At 45.6% G+C, this 15,752-nt stretch overlaps 1 protein-coding gene across 2 annotated transcripts; it reads left to right on the top strand.

Moving 5' to 3' along the window:
- The first annotated feature begins 3,118 nt into the window (after positions 1 to 3,118).
- LOC101424334 (saoe class I histocompatibility antigen, A alpha chain-like) lies at positions 3,119 to 5,850 on the top strand. 2 transcript variants are annotated; one of them, XM_058285464.2, is made up of 7 exons: positions 3,119 to 3,269; positions 3,411 to 3,680; positions 3,929 to 4,204; positions 4,326 to 4,601; positions 5,022 to 5,054; positions 5,211 to 5,258; positions 5,420 to 5,850. In XM_058285464.2, the coding sequence occupies exons 1-7, from the start codon at positions 3,206 to 3,208 to the stop codon at positions 5,422 to 5,424; spliced, it is 972 nt and encodes a 323-aa protein (XP_058141447.1). In that variant the 5' UTR covers positions 3,119 to 3,205; the 3' UTR covers positions 5,425 to 5,850. The 2 variants fall into 2 exon arrangements, with proteins under 2 accessions (XP_058141447.1, XP_023440292.2); XM_023584524.3 differs by having other exon boundaries at positions 5,188 to 5,258.
- Positions 5,851 to 15,752: the final 9,902 nt, after the last annotated feature.

The raw sequence follows: 15,752 nt of genomic DNA, 5'->3' as shown, positions 1-15,752 counted from the left end.
TAGATTAATAGCTCATTCCTTCTGATGGCTGAGTAGTATTGTGTACCGTGGCTCAATGGATTACTACCAATTTTTTTACGAGGTACCATGGATTGAACCCAGAAACTCATACATGGGATGTGGATGTTCAAACCACTGAGCTACACCATTTCCCCAGCCACTCATTGTTTTATCCATTCACATATAGAGGATAATGTGGTTGCCTCACATTGGGGGAATTATTAATTAAGCTACTATAAGCATTTCTGTTCAGGTTTTACATAAATGTAAGTTTTTAAATTAGATGAGCAAATATGTGGGAGTGGCATAGCTGGGTTGTAATTTAAGTCCACGTTCAACTTTTTAAGACCCTGACAAATACCTTCCTTGGTGGCTGCACCCTTTGGCCTTCCTACCAGCAGGGAGTACAGGTTCCTGGGCATCCACATCCTTGCCAGTGCAGGTGTCACCACCCGTGACAGACTGAAAATCCCCTCCCAACCCACAAATGACCTCTACATCCTAATCCCTGGAACCTGTGAATATTACCTTATATGGCAAAAGGGACCTTTGCATCTGTAATTGATCTTGAGATGGGGGATTAGCCAGGATTATCCCCGTGGGCCCTAGGTGTGATCACATGGATCTCATAAAAGGGAAGTAGGGGGAGATTTTACTACACCCAGAGGAGAAGGTGACAAGAAGATGGAGCAGAGATTTGACAATGTTGGCCTTAAGTTTAGAGTCATGCAGCCAGAAGCTAAGGAGAGCTGGCAGCCACCAGAAATGGAAGAAGCAAGATACAGGTTCTCTCTCTGCTCGAGCCTCCAGAGGGAGCCAGGCCTAGCCAACACCTTGATTCCAACCAGGAATGTTGATTTTAGATTTCTGACCTCCAGACTTGTGAGAACATATATTTCTGTTGTTTAAAGCCACCAAATGCAGAGTGGAGGTGGCTGAAGCCATTGGACACTTCCTTCCCACATGGGAAGTCCTGGTTTCAGTTCCTACTGCATCCTAAAAAAAAAAAAAAGACAAGTACAAAACAAGCAGACACAGAGAGCAGACAGCAAGCACAAACAGCAAACGGGGAGAAGGAAATAAATAAAATAAAGTCTCCAAATGTGTGAAAATTTGTTCCACTGGCAATAGGAAACTAACCCACCAGGTTATTTTAGTTTAGTTTAATTTAGCCATTCTAACAGGTGTGTGCAGGGGCATCTCATAGATGTTTTCATCTGCACTTCCCTGATGACAATGACGCTGAGCATCTTTATATGTATTTATTTGCCACCTGTGTATCTTCTTTTCTGAGGTGTCTGTTCAGATGTTAGCCCATTTTAAAAATCGGGTTGTTTTCTTGTTGAGTTTTAAGAGTTCTTTATGTATACTGGGCAGAAATCCTTTATCAGAGATGTGACTTGAAATATTTTATCTCTGTTGCCTGAGCCAATGGTAAAGTGTAAGTTCTCAAGGAAAAATTAGAATTTTGGAAAACTGCTATCCATCACCCAAAGCTTGACAGCTTTCCAATACGCACACATTTTCTGGTGGGATCTGTGTTCATTGTAACAAGTATCACCTTTTGGAAATATGTAAAGAAATGTATCCATACCAGAAGATCTACATAACTCAGCGGGCCATTGTGCTACTTTAAAATCTTCATGCTTTAGTACAAAATTCATTTAATACGCAGAGACAGGTCTGAGGATTTCAATGTCTCAAGATGAAATATTCAACAATAAGATTTCAGACTGCAGTTCACCTTTAGAAACTACACTCATGTGCTTTTATTGTATTATGGAAGATGAATGTCAATACTCACCTCAAAAGGCTATTAAAAATACTCCTGTCTTTTTCAACATTTATATCTGGGGCTGAATTTTTGTTCAAACCAAACAACAGAGAGAATGTGATATGAAAGTCCAGGGGTGCTCTATTGAAACTGCTGCAAAAGATTTGCCAAATTGTAAATTGATCCACTCTTCTTTTTAAGACTCCTTTCTCTTTTTTTGTTTTTTGGGTTTTTTGGGGTTTTTAAAATTTTTTTTAAAGTTAATTGCCTTTGGAAAAGAAAGATTAATTGATTGATTTCCCCCCCTTCCCCTCCTCCCACACTGCTGTTTTTACTGCCCGTGTTGTCTTCTCTTTTCATTTTCTTTCCTCTAGGATTCACCAGGATTTGATCCTGGAGAACCCTAATGGGGAGAGAAGTTCCCTGTCAATTGTGCCACCTCATTTCCTGGTCTCCTGCACTTCAACTCGACTCTCCCCTTGTCTCTCTTTTGTTGCATCATCATTGTGCTGTATGACTCGTTTGTGCGGGATGCTGGCTTACCACGCAGGCACTTACACGGGCACACTTTCTCTTTTTCTTTTTCACCAGGAGGCGCCAGGGATGGAACCCAAGTCTTCCCATATGGTAGGCAGAAGCGCTATCACTTGAGCCACATCTATCTCTGCCTTTTTTTTAAGATATGTAGATCACAAAAACTGTTACATTAAAAAATATAGGAGGTTCCCATACACCCGACACCCCACCCCACTCCTTCCACATCAACAACCTCTTTCATCATTGTAACACATTCATTGCATTTAATGAATACATTTTGGAGTACTGTTGCACCACATGGATTAAAATTTACTTTGTAGTTTACACTCTCCCCCAGTCCAGTGAGTGGGTTATGGCAGGATATATGATGTCCAGCATTATATATCTTCTTATTACATTGTTTTCTTTTGGAATTAGTTATCAGCGTGTAATGAGTTTTAGTATAAGTATAAATCTACGGGAATTAGTATTTTAAATTCTACTTTGATTTCTAGTATGATCATTTCCAGTAGAGGTCACCAAAATTTCCTTGGGATCCTCAGTAATTTGTAAGCTGTGAGGAGTCAGGACCAGGCCACAATGACAGGGGGTAACAGTGTGCTCAGTGCACGCGAGGGGTCGGGCCCGTCCAGGACCGGGTCTCGGCTCGCAGGGTCTCGCCCCGAGGCTGGCGTGTGGGTCGCGGAGGCCGAGGTTGGGAGTCCCCGGTCCCCGCAGTTTCATTCTCCTTTTCCCAAAACCGAGTCAGGTCCTTCTGCCCCAACAATAGGACACCCAGGGCGGCCTCCCATTGCGGGCCGGGTTCTGGAGAAGCCAATCGCCGTCCCCGCGGCCCATATAAACCCCGCCCCGACCCGCCCGGACTCAGGTTCGACCAGATCCCGGAGTCCGGCCATGGCACCGGGGACCCTCCTCCTGCTGCTCTCGGGGGCCCTGGCCCTGACCCCGACCCGGGCGGGTGAGTGCGGGGTCGGGGGCTGCCCCGGGAGGGGGCGAGGGGACCTTCAGGGGGGTGCAGGAACCCGGAAGCCGCGTTTCCGCACACTCTTGCTCCACGCCGACCCCCGTCCTCTCCTGTGATCCCCGCCCCCCGCCCCAGGCCCCCACTCCCTCCGGTATTTCAGCACCGCCGTGTCCCGGCCCGGGCGCGGGGACCCCCACTACCTCGCCGTGGGCTACGTGGACGACACGCAGTTCGTGCGGTTCGACAGCGACGCGGAGAATCCGAGGATGGAGCCGCGGGCGCCGTGGGTGGAGCGGGAGGGGCCCGAGTACTGGGAGCGGGAGACGCGGACCCAAAAGGACAACGCGCATGCCTTCCACGTGCACCTGCGGACCCTGCGCGGTTACTACAACCAGAGCGAGGCCGGTGAGCGACACGGGGCCCGGGGTCCGCGCACGACCGGGATCCCCAGGAAGGGCCGGGCTGCGCAGAGTCTCGGTTCCCCACTCACCCCGAGACCGCGGACCCGGGACCCCCCACCCGGGAGCGCGGGAGGGACATTTCCTGGGCTTCGTTTTGAGTTTACACTAGACGCACCCCGACCTGTCACCGCCGGGGCCGGGGCAAGCAGGTGGGCGGGCAGCTGGGCGGGGCTGAACCAGCGGTGGGGCCAGGGTCTCACACCCTCCAGCTGATATGTGGCTGCGACGTGGGCCCCGACGGGCGCCTCCTCCGCGGGTACTATCAACACGCCTACGACGGCGCCGACTACCTCGCCCTCAACGAGGACCTGCGGTCCTGGACGGCGGCGGACACGGCGGCGCAGATCACCCGGCGCAAGTGGGAGGAGGCCGGAGAGACAGAGCGCTACAGAGCCTACCTGGAGGGCAGGTGCGTGGAGGACCTGCAGAGACACCTGGAGAGCGGGAATGAGACGCTGCTGCGCGCAGGTACAGGGGAGCTGGGCGCCCCAAACCCAAATGTCCTGTCCATTCCTGATGGTCCCATGAGCGCTGCTAGAATGGCCAGGAGAGAAATGGAAAGTTCCTGAAATTTCTGTCCTTCTCGAAGACCCCCCAAAGACACACGTGACCCTCCACCCCACCCCTGACCGTGGGGTCACCCTGAGGTGCTGGGCCCTGGGCTACTACCCGGCGGAGATCACGATGACCTGGCAGCGGGACGGGGAGGACCAAACCCAGGACATGGAGTTTGTGGAGACCAGGCCTGCGGGGGACGGAACCTTCCAGAAGTGGGCGGCTGTGGTAGTGCCTTCTGGGGAGGAAGAGAGATACACGTGCCACGTGCAGCACGAGGGGCTGCCCGAGCCCCTCACCCTGAGATGGGGTAAAGAGGGGATGAGGTCTGGGCCCCTTCTCAAGGGGAGGGGTGGGTCTGAGGTTTCTTGTCCAGGGGGGTTTCCAGCCCGGGGAGCAGTGTGTCCTGCCCCTTCCTGATACCGTGAAGCCCCTCCTCACACACGTGCCCATCCAGTCTGGGCCTGTCACTACACTTACTTTATAAACCTGTGAGAGAAGTAGGACAATGTCCCCAGTGATGACGTGGAGGCCCCTGTTCCCAGCAGTCAGAGGGAAGGGGCTGCTGAGGACAGACCTCCAGGAGGGCAGAAGGTCCAGCCCACACATCCCCCACCTCGTGTTTCCTGATCCTGTCCTTGGTCTGCAGTCATGGTTCTGGAAACTTCCCTGGATCCAGGACTAGTTCTCAGGACCTCATGTCCTGGACTCACCAGTTGTTTTTCCACAGGTGGAAAACGAGGGATCTACGCTCAGGCTGCTTGTAAGTGGGGGATGGAGAGGGAGGTGGTGTGGAGGGTCAAGGCTGACCTGAGGCTTTGGGGAGTGTACACGGAGCCCACAGGGCAGCTCACCCCGTCACTCCTTGACTCACATCTCCCTGTCGCTCTGACCAGACCCTGTGTTTGTTCCTCTCCAGCCAATGACAGTGTCCAGGGCTTTAATGTGTCTCTAGAGGCTTCTAGAGGTGAGACCCTGGGGACCTGTAAGGGGAGAAGGGTTGGGCCAAGAGAACACGCCTGGGTCCTAGGAATTCCTTGGACGTGGACATGAGGACTGTGGAGGTCTGGTCATGACGTCAGCATTTAGAGACGACCTGAACGTGCTCTTGATTGTTTTCTTCTGTAGCATGACAAAGCTGCTTCATGGGGGACGGAGAGATTCCAGAGCTGTTCACGCCCCTTGTGTGACTTCAAGACCCCCTTCCTTTGGGTGTGAAGACTTTCCTTCCTCAGCTGGCATCTGTGTCTGCATTCCTGTTATATACTGGAGGATGGGGAGGTAGCTCGCCCCTTGCTCCCCATGTCCCCCACACTGACCTGTGTTCCCTGCCCTGACCGACCATCCTGCTCAGGAGAGCTGGGTGTGGAGTGCCTACAACCCTATCTTACTTCATGGTGCCCTGAGCTGCCCCTTTCTCCTTCCCTTGAAAATAAGAACCTGGTATGATTTTGCTTTTACAAATTCTTGCTGCTAGGAGGGATTGAATAATCAATTGAGGGAGAGGAAGATTCTTAAACTAGAGAGTGGAAATAAATTGTCCAGAGAAACTTCCAGAACCTTATGTCTGCTGTGCTGAATGTTGCTGTGAGGAGCCGAGGGTGGACAGGCCTGTGTCCATTCGGGGCTCTGTCCATGTGGACTTCACACTGAGGAGGATCAACTGTTTTTACTTTATTTAACTCCTGGTGGTTTGATCTTTCTCTGCTGCCTGCCCTCCCCCTCTGCCCTTACCCAGCTACACTGACCCCAATGCTGGCTGCAGCCCAAGCCCATGGATTTGTAGAGCAGACCCTAGTGTAGACCCACAGGTGGGAAATGGGGTCTTAGCCTGGATTGCTCTTGTCTTGGGGGAGTTGAAATTGTGCTGTAGTCACAGGGTGGGTGGAGGGGAGGAGGGGAGAGCAGCACTTCTGAGGTCAGTCCTGGTGGTCTCAGTGTCAAGTGAGTGGAGGTTGTGCCATAGCTGCCAGGAGACCACAGCTGTGTTAGGAAAGGCACTGGGGGGCGGGGGGGGTGGGGTCCTCACTGACCACTCCTGCACCTGGTGTTTGTGGAGGACTTTGTAGGACTCCCCTTTTTAGTTTCTAGAAAACATTTGTTAACTAAAAACAGCTAAAATCACTGTCCTTGGAGTGAGGGAAGGTTCTGTAGGAACTCAGGTGGTCAGTGCAGGCCTCATAGAGGCCAGAACCTTGGAGGGAAGCTGGAAGGTCATGAAGGGGTATCCATGATGATGTCATGGAAGGTCTTCCCAGACAGAGAACCGGGCAGTGCATCGCGATGGGCAGGGCCACCTGTGGTTCTGGAAAGAGCAGGAGGCCAGAGTGGCTGTAGCAGTGTCGTGGAGATGAGTAGAGGTCAGCCAGATCTTGGGGGCCTTGTGAGTGTTGGAAGATATGATTTCTCTGAATGAGATGGGACCTAAAATACATTTTTGCAAAGGAGACACGTGTTGTGATTTCTCTTACATGATTACTCAGGCTGCAGTGTTAAGAATAGAATTGAGAGGTGAGGGGGACTGAGGAAGTAGGAAAACAAGGATGAAATCAGTGCTGTGTTCCAACTAGAGAGTTCACTTGATCTGCCAGGATAGGATCAGGGAAAATAGTGGGAAATAGAAGTGTATATTTACAAATATTACAGGGTTTCCTAATGGGATAAATTTAGGTTGTGAGAGAATAAGGAATCAGGACGACATGAAAAAGTTCATCTATACAAAGGAAAAAAAGTTTTGCAAATAGAAAGGTGGAGCTGTCAGAGGAGGTGGGGAAGACTCTGGAAGGAGGATAGTTGAAGGGACATTACAGGCATTCTGTTTAGGAAAACCTGAATCTGAGATGTCCATCAGAAATGAAAGTGAGGTTATCAGTTGCCATTGGAAATATGAATCTGGAGATGAAGAGAAGTGTCTGGGCTGGAAACACAAATTTGGGGTTGGTACCATAAAGTGATATTTTGAACCTAAGGAGAGGATGAGGTCACCTAGTGCATGATTAGCTACAGAAAGAAGAGGAGCAAGGACTGACCCTGGACCTCCAGAGCTTGGCAATCCATGGACCACATTCGAGTGACTGCACAGTTTTGGCACCATGCCTGGAAGACACGTAGACCAGGGTGCCCCAACTTCTAGGGAACTCCTGACATCCCACAAAGATCCAGAAGGTCTGGGGGAGCATGAGGTTCTGTGTTCATAATAAGGGGGTGCTGAGTTGCTGGATTTCAGGTCCAACTTTAGATCAAGGAGGCCTCATATCTGTGCTCCAGCTCCCTGGGGTGGTAGAATGTGCCTTCTGGGCTCCCGCCCCGTGTCCTGAGATACGGGGTCTGGGGAGAAGCCAGAGTGTTTCATCAAAAGCTCCTTAGGCTGTCCTGGCTCAGTGGATGGTGAAGATTGTTCTTCCAGTGATGAGTGTAGCACCCGCATGGTGCTTAAACCATGTAAAAAAACTCCTTTCTTGAAAAGAAAAGGAGGAAATCTACCATCAATTATGAAGGTGATGTTGGGAAATGCATGCACTTTCTCTACAATGGGGTATAGCCAGGTGGGGATTTATAAAGTGGTTCAAAGTTCCCCATAAATTAAATCTCTGAATTCTTGCTATGTGTCATTGTATCTTAATGGATTTCATGCTCATTTCTTGGTATAAAATCTGGGTTTTAGATTTTTCTTATTTCAACATAAGGAGTTTGTATATGTGATCCTGGGGCTTGTTTTGTTTGGGGAAAGCCAGAGAACCAAGAACTTGAGGTTGCACAGCCAGGAACAGAATCCACAACCTGCCCTAGGTCGGGTCCTCTATGGGAACCAAGGCTGCTGCTGTTGGGCAAGGGGCATGGCCACCCACTGGGCTGACGCAGGACACAGAGCCCTTATATAAGACCTATTGCTCCTGCCTGTATGACCCCATGCCAGTCATGTGCCTCTGCCCGCTGGACTCTGCACCATCCCAGAATCACTAGGTCAGCATGTCCTGATCCAGAGTCTGCTGCAGTCATGTGATGGGGAGGCCAAGGCTCCTCCATGTCCAGCTCAAACATGTTTGGGAAGGTGAGCTTCCCTCTTCATGGTGGGCGGTGGCTCTGCCTCCACCAAGGCTCCTTAAGTGTGGAATTCCCTGATGTGGGAAGAGGTCCAGATGCTGCAGGATGGACACGGAGGATGGAAAGTGAGGACAGATGCCAATTCCTGGGGCTGGAACCAGCTTGGAACTTTGTCTGGTACATTGATGGCACTCAGGTTTGGTTGGGGGAAGTGGGTGACTAATAAATGACATCTTTCAACTCATTTCCTTATAGTCTGTTATGATTTCACCTTTTATGTCTGTCAGTTTATCCTCATAAATAAGTAGAGAGACATTGCTGAATGGATAAGTGATTTCTGAAAACATCTCTCCCTGTCTTTTTCTCATAATAGGAATAAAAAACCCCAGATCTCTAAGACTTCAGAGGATCACATGTGCACTGGCATTTCATATAACTTTTATATTTCCTTGCACATATTTCTGTGGAGAGGATCCATAACTGTTATAGTTTTATGCAACCCCCATAAGACTCTAATACACCCCCCAGGTTTAGACACAGTGCTACTCAAAGTCTGTTCATGAGCAGATGAGCAGCAAGCTTTTTAGCAGGCCCAAGGACACAATGTAAACACTGCTCCTGGCTTGCATGTCTACAGTCTGGGACACAAAAAGGTAGAGGCTCCCTTGTTGCTCTCAGGCTCAGTTTCCTTCTGGATCTCACTGTAGCTGGTAAATGGTCCACAAGCAGCACTAGCCACTGACCACATGGTGTAGCATTGGTTGAGATGGACAGTGTTCCAGCACCTATCCTGGTGTCCAGTACCAGGAAGGAATTAATGAGTAGCTAAAGAGATTCCATTTTCAGTTATATGATAGGCACATTTTTAAGACTTTCTCTTTCACTGAAGAGAACTAAAATAACAGGTAAAATATAAGAACTTCCAATCACTATTGAAGAAAAAGAGAATACTAATTTAAGCTAAAATATCCACATGGAAAGGCATCTAGAAAGAAAAGATGCTTTCATCCCAAGGGCATTTTTCAAATTTGAAAATAGTATCGTTGGTTTCTCATATCACACCCTGAAGTAGACAGGAACTGATACCAATCCTTATACTTGTGGGGAGTGAAGTAGGAGTCAGTCCACCACGCTGGACATCTAGGAATCCAAAGATTCATAACCTCAGAGTAAGGGAGGAACAAAAGAAATCTCTCTCATCCCCCAAAGAAGAGTGTTCTGAGGAAACGTGCCTTTTACCCAACAGCATGGGCTGAGTGGTGGGAAGGAGAAAGAACTGTTTCTGAGGAATTGTAACCACCAGCCAGCCCTCCTGTGCTTTGTTGTCCAAATGTGCCTCATCTGTGGAATAAAATAACTTCAAGCCATGGATTTAGCGTATAGTATCCTGGATTGATGGTAATCTGAAAACTGCAAGAAGGAAACAAAAACTTCTAGAGAATTCCATGTTTAACCTATGTGTCAAATATTTTACATGATTTCACAAGGAAGAAGTGCAGCTCATAGCAAGAAACATATAAATGCAATAGAAAAAAAGTCAACATGATCAAGAATCAGAAACAATAGTTTGTAAAGAGAGCCTCACAAAATTTCAATATTGCAATTATGAGATGTAGAATATAACAAAACAAAAATTTTGTGTAAAGAAAAAAATGCTGAGTTTGAAAATTCATGCAGAACATGGGAAACTAAAAATGACCTAGCTGTTTTGTGAAAGAACCAAATATCCTTCCAGAAGCTAAATATTTTAAATACTGAATTAGAAACTCAGTTTGGAATTGTGCTTTGGATGATGATATAGAAACAGCAACCTGCCTTAAACAACATCAAATTCAGATAAATATAGGAAACTACATCTTTCAGGCACTGGAAAACATGTAGGACAAGGATGTATGGTGGTTGGGATGAGGATAACAAAGAGGTGAGTTCTACAGTTGTCCAAAGCAAGCAGTAGGAGGAAAATAAAGATGAGACCAAAAATCAATATGACAAAAAATAGAGAAAAACAATGAAACTAAATGAGTGTTTGAAGGGGAAATATCAATACATTTTATAAACCTGTGGCTAGACTGATCAAGAGAAAAACACAAATTACCAATAAAGTAATGAAAGAAAGGCTATCTATACAGATCTTTAGAAAGTAAAAGGGCAAGGGAACATGCCAATAAATTTCTCAAACTAGATGAACAGTGTCTTTGAAAAACACAAATTACAAATGAAGAAACAGAAAATTTTGTTCACACTTGTATCAATTGTAGAAATTGACTTAGTAATTGAAAACCTTCCCATAGAAAAAACTCCAGGCCCAGAAGTCCTCATTGCTGAATTGTATGAAACACATAATGAAGAAATAGTATCAATTCTACCCAAATCCTCTTACATATTAAAGGAAGAACAATTTCCAATTCCTCTACAAGTCCAGTGTTGCCCTCATTCAAAAACCAGGCAAAGACATCACAAGGAAAGAGAAGTACAGAGCAGTATCCTTCATGATCCTGGGCTTAAAAATCCATACAAAATGTGAGCAAACCAAAACCAAATGCAAAAATGCATAAAGAGTATTATAGATCACATCTAATTGACTAGCTGGGAATGCAAAGGTGATTTAATATCTACAACTCATCACAGTTCTCCAAATTAATAGAATGAAGCACAAACACCATGTCATCATTACAGAAGACCCAGAAAAAGCACTTGCCAAATGCAACCTGTCAAGACAAAATCTCTCAGCAAACTAAGAACAGAAAGCACACAGTTTTCCCCTGATTGGCAAAGGAGTCTGTGGGGGAAAAAAGGGTTATGAGCCCCTGTTTTAAGGAAACTGAGGTGACTCAAGTGATTAGGCATCTCCCTCCCAAGGAAAGACAAACAGACACGGCAAGTGCAAATAATGAGAGGGTGGGGGGAAATAAATAAATAAAATAGATCTTAGAAAAAGAACATGCCTTTAGCTCTCTTTCAAGTGGCGGAGTCTGGAGACTACACAGAGAAATGACACCTGGCAAAGGAAAAGAAAAGAACAGGTCATCAGCCTTGGGCCTCAGGTGGCAGAAGTAGAGAATGTGTTTGGTGTCTGTCACATTTTTGCATCCTTTAATGACTCTCTTGTCCATGTCATGGATCTCTCTGGCAAGGAAACCATCTGCTGTGTGACTGGTGGGATGAAGGTGAAGGCTGACCAAGATGAGTCCTCACCTTGTGCTGCCATGTTGGCTGCCAAGATGTGGCCCAAAATTACAAGGAGCTGGATGTCATTGCCTTACACACCAAACTCCAGGCCACAGGAGGCACTAGGACCTAGACCCCTGGACCTGGGGCCAGTTGGCCCTCAGAGCCCTTGCACATTCAGGAATGAATATCAGACAAATTGAGGACATCACACCCATGCCCTCTGACAGCACCCACAGGAAGGTGGGGCACCATGGTCATTGTCTGTGAACAGGCCTCCAAAATAATTTTTGGTTAATAAATTGCCTTCACATGAGTGGGACAAAAAAGTACCCCTGTTTTAGATAAACAAAAGCAGAGAATTCACTGATTTCAATACTGAATTACAAGTAATTTTAAAGAAAGCCTTTCAGATGGAAGTGTGTTTGTGTGTGTGTTGTGTACATCTCTCTATCTATCTGTATACAATCTCTGTTGTTAATTTTCCTTTCTGGAATTCTGAGTTACCACCTAATGTAACTTGCCATGCAAGGCTGGTTTAAAATAAGAATCAATTGATGAATGTATTTAGTCACATTAAAAGAACAATCATCACCACATTGAAAAGACACTTGAAAAAAATCCAGCATCCCTTCTTAATAAAAGCACCCAGAACTAGGAATAGAAGGAAACTTCCTCAACATGCTTAAGGGCACAATATGAAAAACCCACATCTAACATCAAATTCAGTATCAAAAGATAGAAAACTCTCTCCTAGGATTAGGCACAAGACAGGGATGGCCACTGTGGCAGTTTGAAATCATTTTATGAATCTCAAAAAGAGAAATAGCATATTTTAAACTAACCAATTCCTGTGGGTGTGAGACCCATTTGACTGGATTGCATCAGTGGGGCATGATTTGTGGAGTCTCTGCCCTCTTGCTGGGTCTGAAGTAAAGGGAGACTCAGAGGATAAAGGGAGCAGACATTTTATTCTGGAACCTGAGAGTAAGGATTCCTTAAGCACAGAGCCCTCAAGAGGCTGGGCCATAGAGCAGCTTAGGAGAAGAGGAGCCTGCAGGATGCCTGAGAGCTCACAGCTGAACTTGGAAAGAGAGTGGAGCAGTGGAGACTGATACAGGAGGCCCAGAAATAGACAAGCCCTTGGCCTGGTCACTCACAGCTGAGCTCCAGGAGACAGGAGATTCAGGAGGGGAAGGCAGGGAGCTCTGCAGAGATGGGCACCTTCTTGCTTCTCCACATGGCAACACACCAGAATCTATAGTAGCTGACTTTGGTGAGAAAGCACCTTTATGGTACCTTCATTTGGACTTTTCACCACCTTGGAACTGTGAGCTTTTACACCAAATAAATTCCCTTTACAAAAGCCAACACATTTCAGGTACTTTGCATCAACAGTCCATTGGGAAATTAAAACACCCACTGCCACAATTCTTACTCAATATTGTGCTAGAAATTCTACCTGGAGCCATTAGGCAAGAAAAAGCAATAAAAAGCCTCTGTTTTGTAGAGGAAGGTGCAAGACATTCCCTATTTGCAGATGACATGATCCTATATAAAGAAAATACTGGAAAATCTACAACACAGTCATTAGATTTAATAAATAAATTCAACAAAGTGGCAGGTTAAAAGATCATCACACAAAATATCTGTGGTCTCTATACAATAGCACTGAGTAGTCTAAAGAGAAAATCAAGGAAAAAAAAATCCATTTACAATAGCAAGTAAAAGAATCAAATATCTATAAGTGAATTTAACCAAATATGTAATGAAATTGTACACACAAGAAGATGTATAAAACATTACTGAATGAAACCAAAGAAGACATAAATAAATGGAAGGATATTTCCTGTTAACAGACTGAAAGACCAAATGCTGTTAAGACAACAGTTCTATCCAAAACAATTTACACTTTCAACACAATCCCAATAAAAAAATTCCTATGGAGAAATGGAAAAGCCATCATCAAGTTTATATGGAAGGATAGGAAGACCCAAATGGCCAAAACATCTTGAAAAAGAAGGATGAAGTTGGAGGACCCTCATTTCCTGATTTTAAACTTATTACAAAGCTACAGTTACCACATCAGTGTGCTCCTGGCACAAGGGCAGACACATAGACCAATGGAACAGAATTGAAAGTATAAAAAAGAAATCATTTTTGGAAGAAAATAAGGCTTACCTGATTGTGAAGAAGAAAAGAATTTGTTTTTAATCTTGCAAGAAGGGGCACACAACCAGAAAATGTGGCCAGCATCCCAAACAAAGAAAAATGAAACATTTTATACCCCTAAGCCTAGCACACAAGCTCTTCCTCTTTTTCTCCATAGATTGGATACTTCAGAGGTTAGAGGTTACAGCCTATTCCAAGAAATCTAACTTTCCCATGCAAAAGTTTTTGATTAACCACTTCCCCCCATCACATTCCAACCATTTACCTGCTCCTTTTGCCAAATAAGAAATGGAATTTAGTGCCGAATTGGTATTGACTTAGCTTTTTCTTGTGCATCTTTTTAACTGCCTATAGGACTGACTTAAGCTGGTTCCTTTTGTTGCTGTTTAACCCAGGAGTGGGAGACAGTAGGCTGCCAGGTTACATTAATATTTTCTTCCTTTATGTGAAAACTAACCTGATCTTCATTTCTTACAATTGCCCCTCTTTCTTTTAAATTCTTCTTAGTTTTCACATTTCCATTCTTCAAATTTTCTAAGTGCTATCTCACACTCCTCATTGTAAGAATCTCCTTTAAAGGGGGTACAGATTGTTTTGCCTACCCTGTATGGGCATTTGTTTGGTTAGGGCAGTTTCAATGAGTCTTTGAACTAGCCCTCGGGCACATGGAATGATACAGCATCTGACTGTGGTAAGCACCCCAGCTGAGGTAATGAGGGAAGTTAAGATGGACAGTGCAACCCCTTTCCATTTTCCAAACCAATTTTCAAGCCATCCTGTGAGTGAATTACTAATGCCAGAATTCTCTGCTAGTTCCTCAGACAGGGCTGCTAGGCCTTGTAAAGCTTTAGTGATAGTTCCGTCAGGGGCAGTGTTATTGGGATGAATGTACAGCAACTACCTCCAATTTAACACAGACTCCCCCCTTTTCAGTTAGCCTTGTATCTAAGGCTATTTTATTTTCTCATGCCATTCTGCTAGTAGCATCTAATTGTTCTGCAATTCCCTTAACTGCATTCCTGGTGTAATTAATAAATCTCTGTTGGTTATAATAGATATAATTAATCCAGTCTACATTTTTATAAATGGTGACCCACCAGAACAAGAATGACTCAAACCCAGCTGTTACCTGATTTCTAGCCTTAAACCCATCTGGGACTCCTCAGGGAACTCCTATATTGTCTAAATAGATCCTCTCATTAAAAGAACCACGTAAACTTCTTTTTTCTCTCCCTCCCTGGGATGATATTCTCGCTTCTTTTTCAAATGCCAAGGTGAATGGGATAGCCAATTGGACCAGAGCACAGGTTCCGCCCCACCTCTCAGGCAGTATTGGTCAGAGAACACCCTTTCCACAGTACCACCACAGGTCTGCTCACAGTCTGACCAAATGGAGAAGTTGTCAGTACAATCACTGCTTACATTCCACACTCGTGTACATGAGGCCATGGTTCTAGGGTCCCAGAATCTTTCCCCCTGTCTAGAGAGACAAGCAGAGTGATTCCCTGGGCCTAGATGGGAGGTGGGTATGGCCTTCATGTTTCCATTTTTGACTGCTGGAAAGAGGGAGGACAACATACTACAATTTTCACCAGGAGTAGCATTTTGGAAGAGGAGTATCATGCACTTAAACTCTTTTTCATGGTTTTCTATACAGAGCAGAAAGGGACAATATGAGCTGTGGGCCAGCCTGTTGCACAAGTATAACAGTTGCTTTTGTTTAGACTCTGGACTGTATATTTGATCCATTCTACTCAGGCATTTGTGTCTCCATATCCTGTCTCTATTTCTATGGTTTGTTTTAAATCATCCGCCTTAAGTATCCTGACTGCTTTGGGATCATTTTGAATCGGGGGGCTGGCTTTTGGTTGTTTTTTTGTTTGTTTTTGTTTTTGTGGTATTTCTGAAGGGTTAGCTACAGAAGGCTTTGTTGATGTTATATCTACAGGGGGGAGGAAGGACTCAGATATGGAACCTTCCTAGAGGACTTTTATTTGTAACATTTTCTCCCATTCCATATAATTTATCCCTGGTGCTGCTCTCAGTTTTTAATTTGTCTGCCTTTTTAATAGTTATT

This window comes from Dasypus novemcinctus, chromosome 22, assembly GCF_030445035.2.
Source record: "Dasypus novemcinctus isolate mDasNov1 chromosome 22, mDasNov1.1.hap2, whole genome shotgun sequence".
Lineage (NCBI taxonomy): Eukaryota > Metazoa > Chordata > Mammalia > Cingulata > Dasypodidae > Dasypus > Dasypus novemcinctus.
Note: the sequence above shows the minus strand (reverse complement) of the source record. Positions and strands in the feature narration are given on the sequence as shown.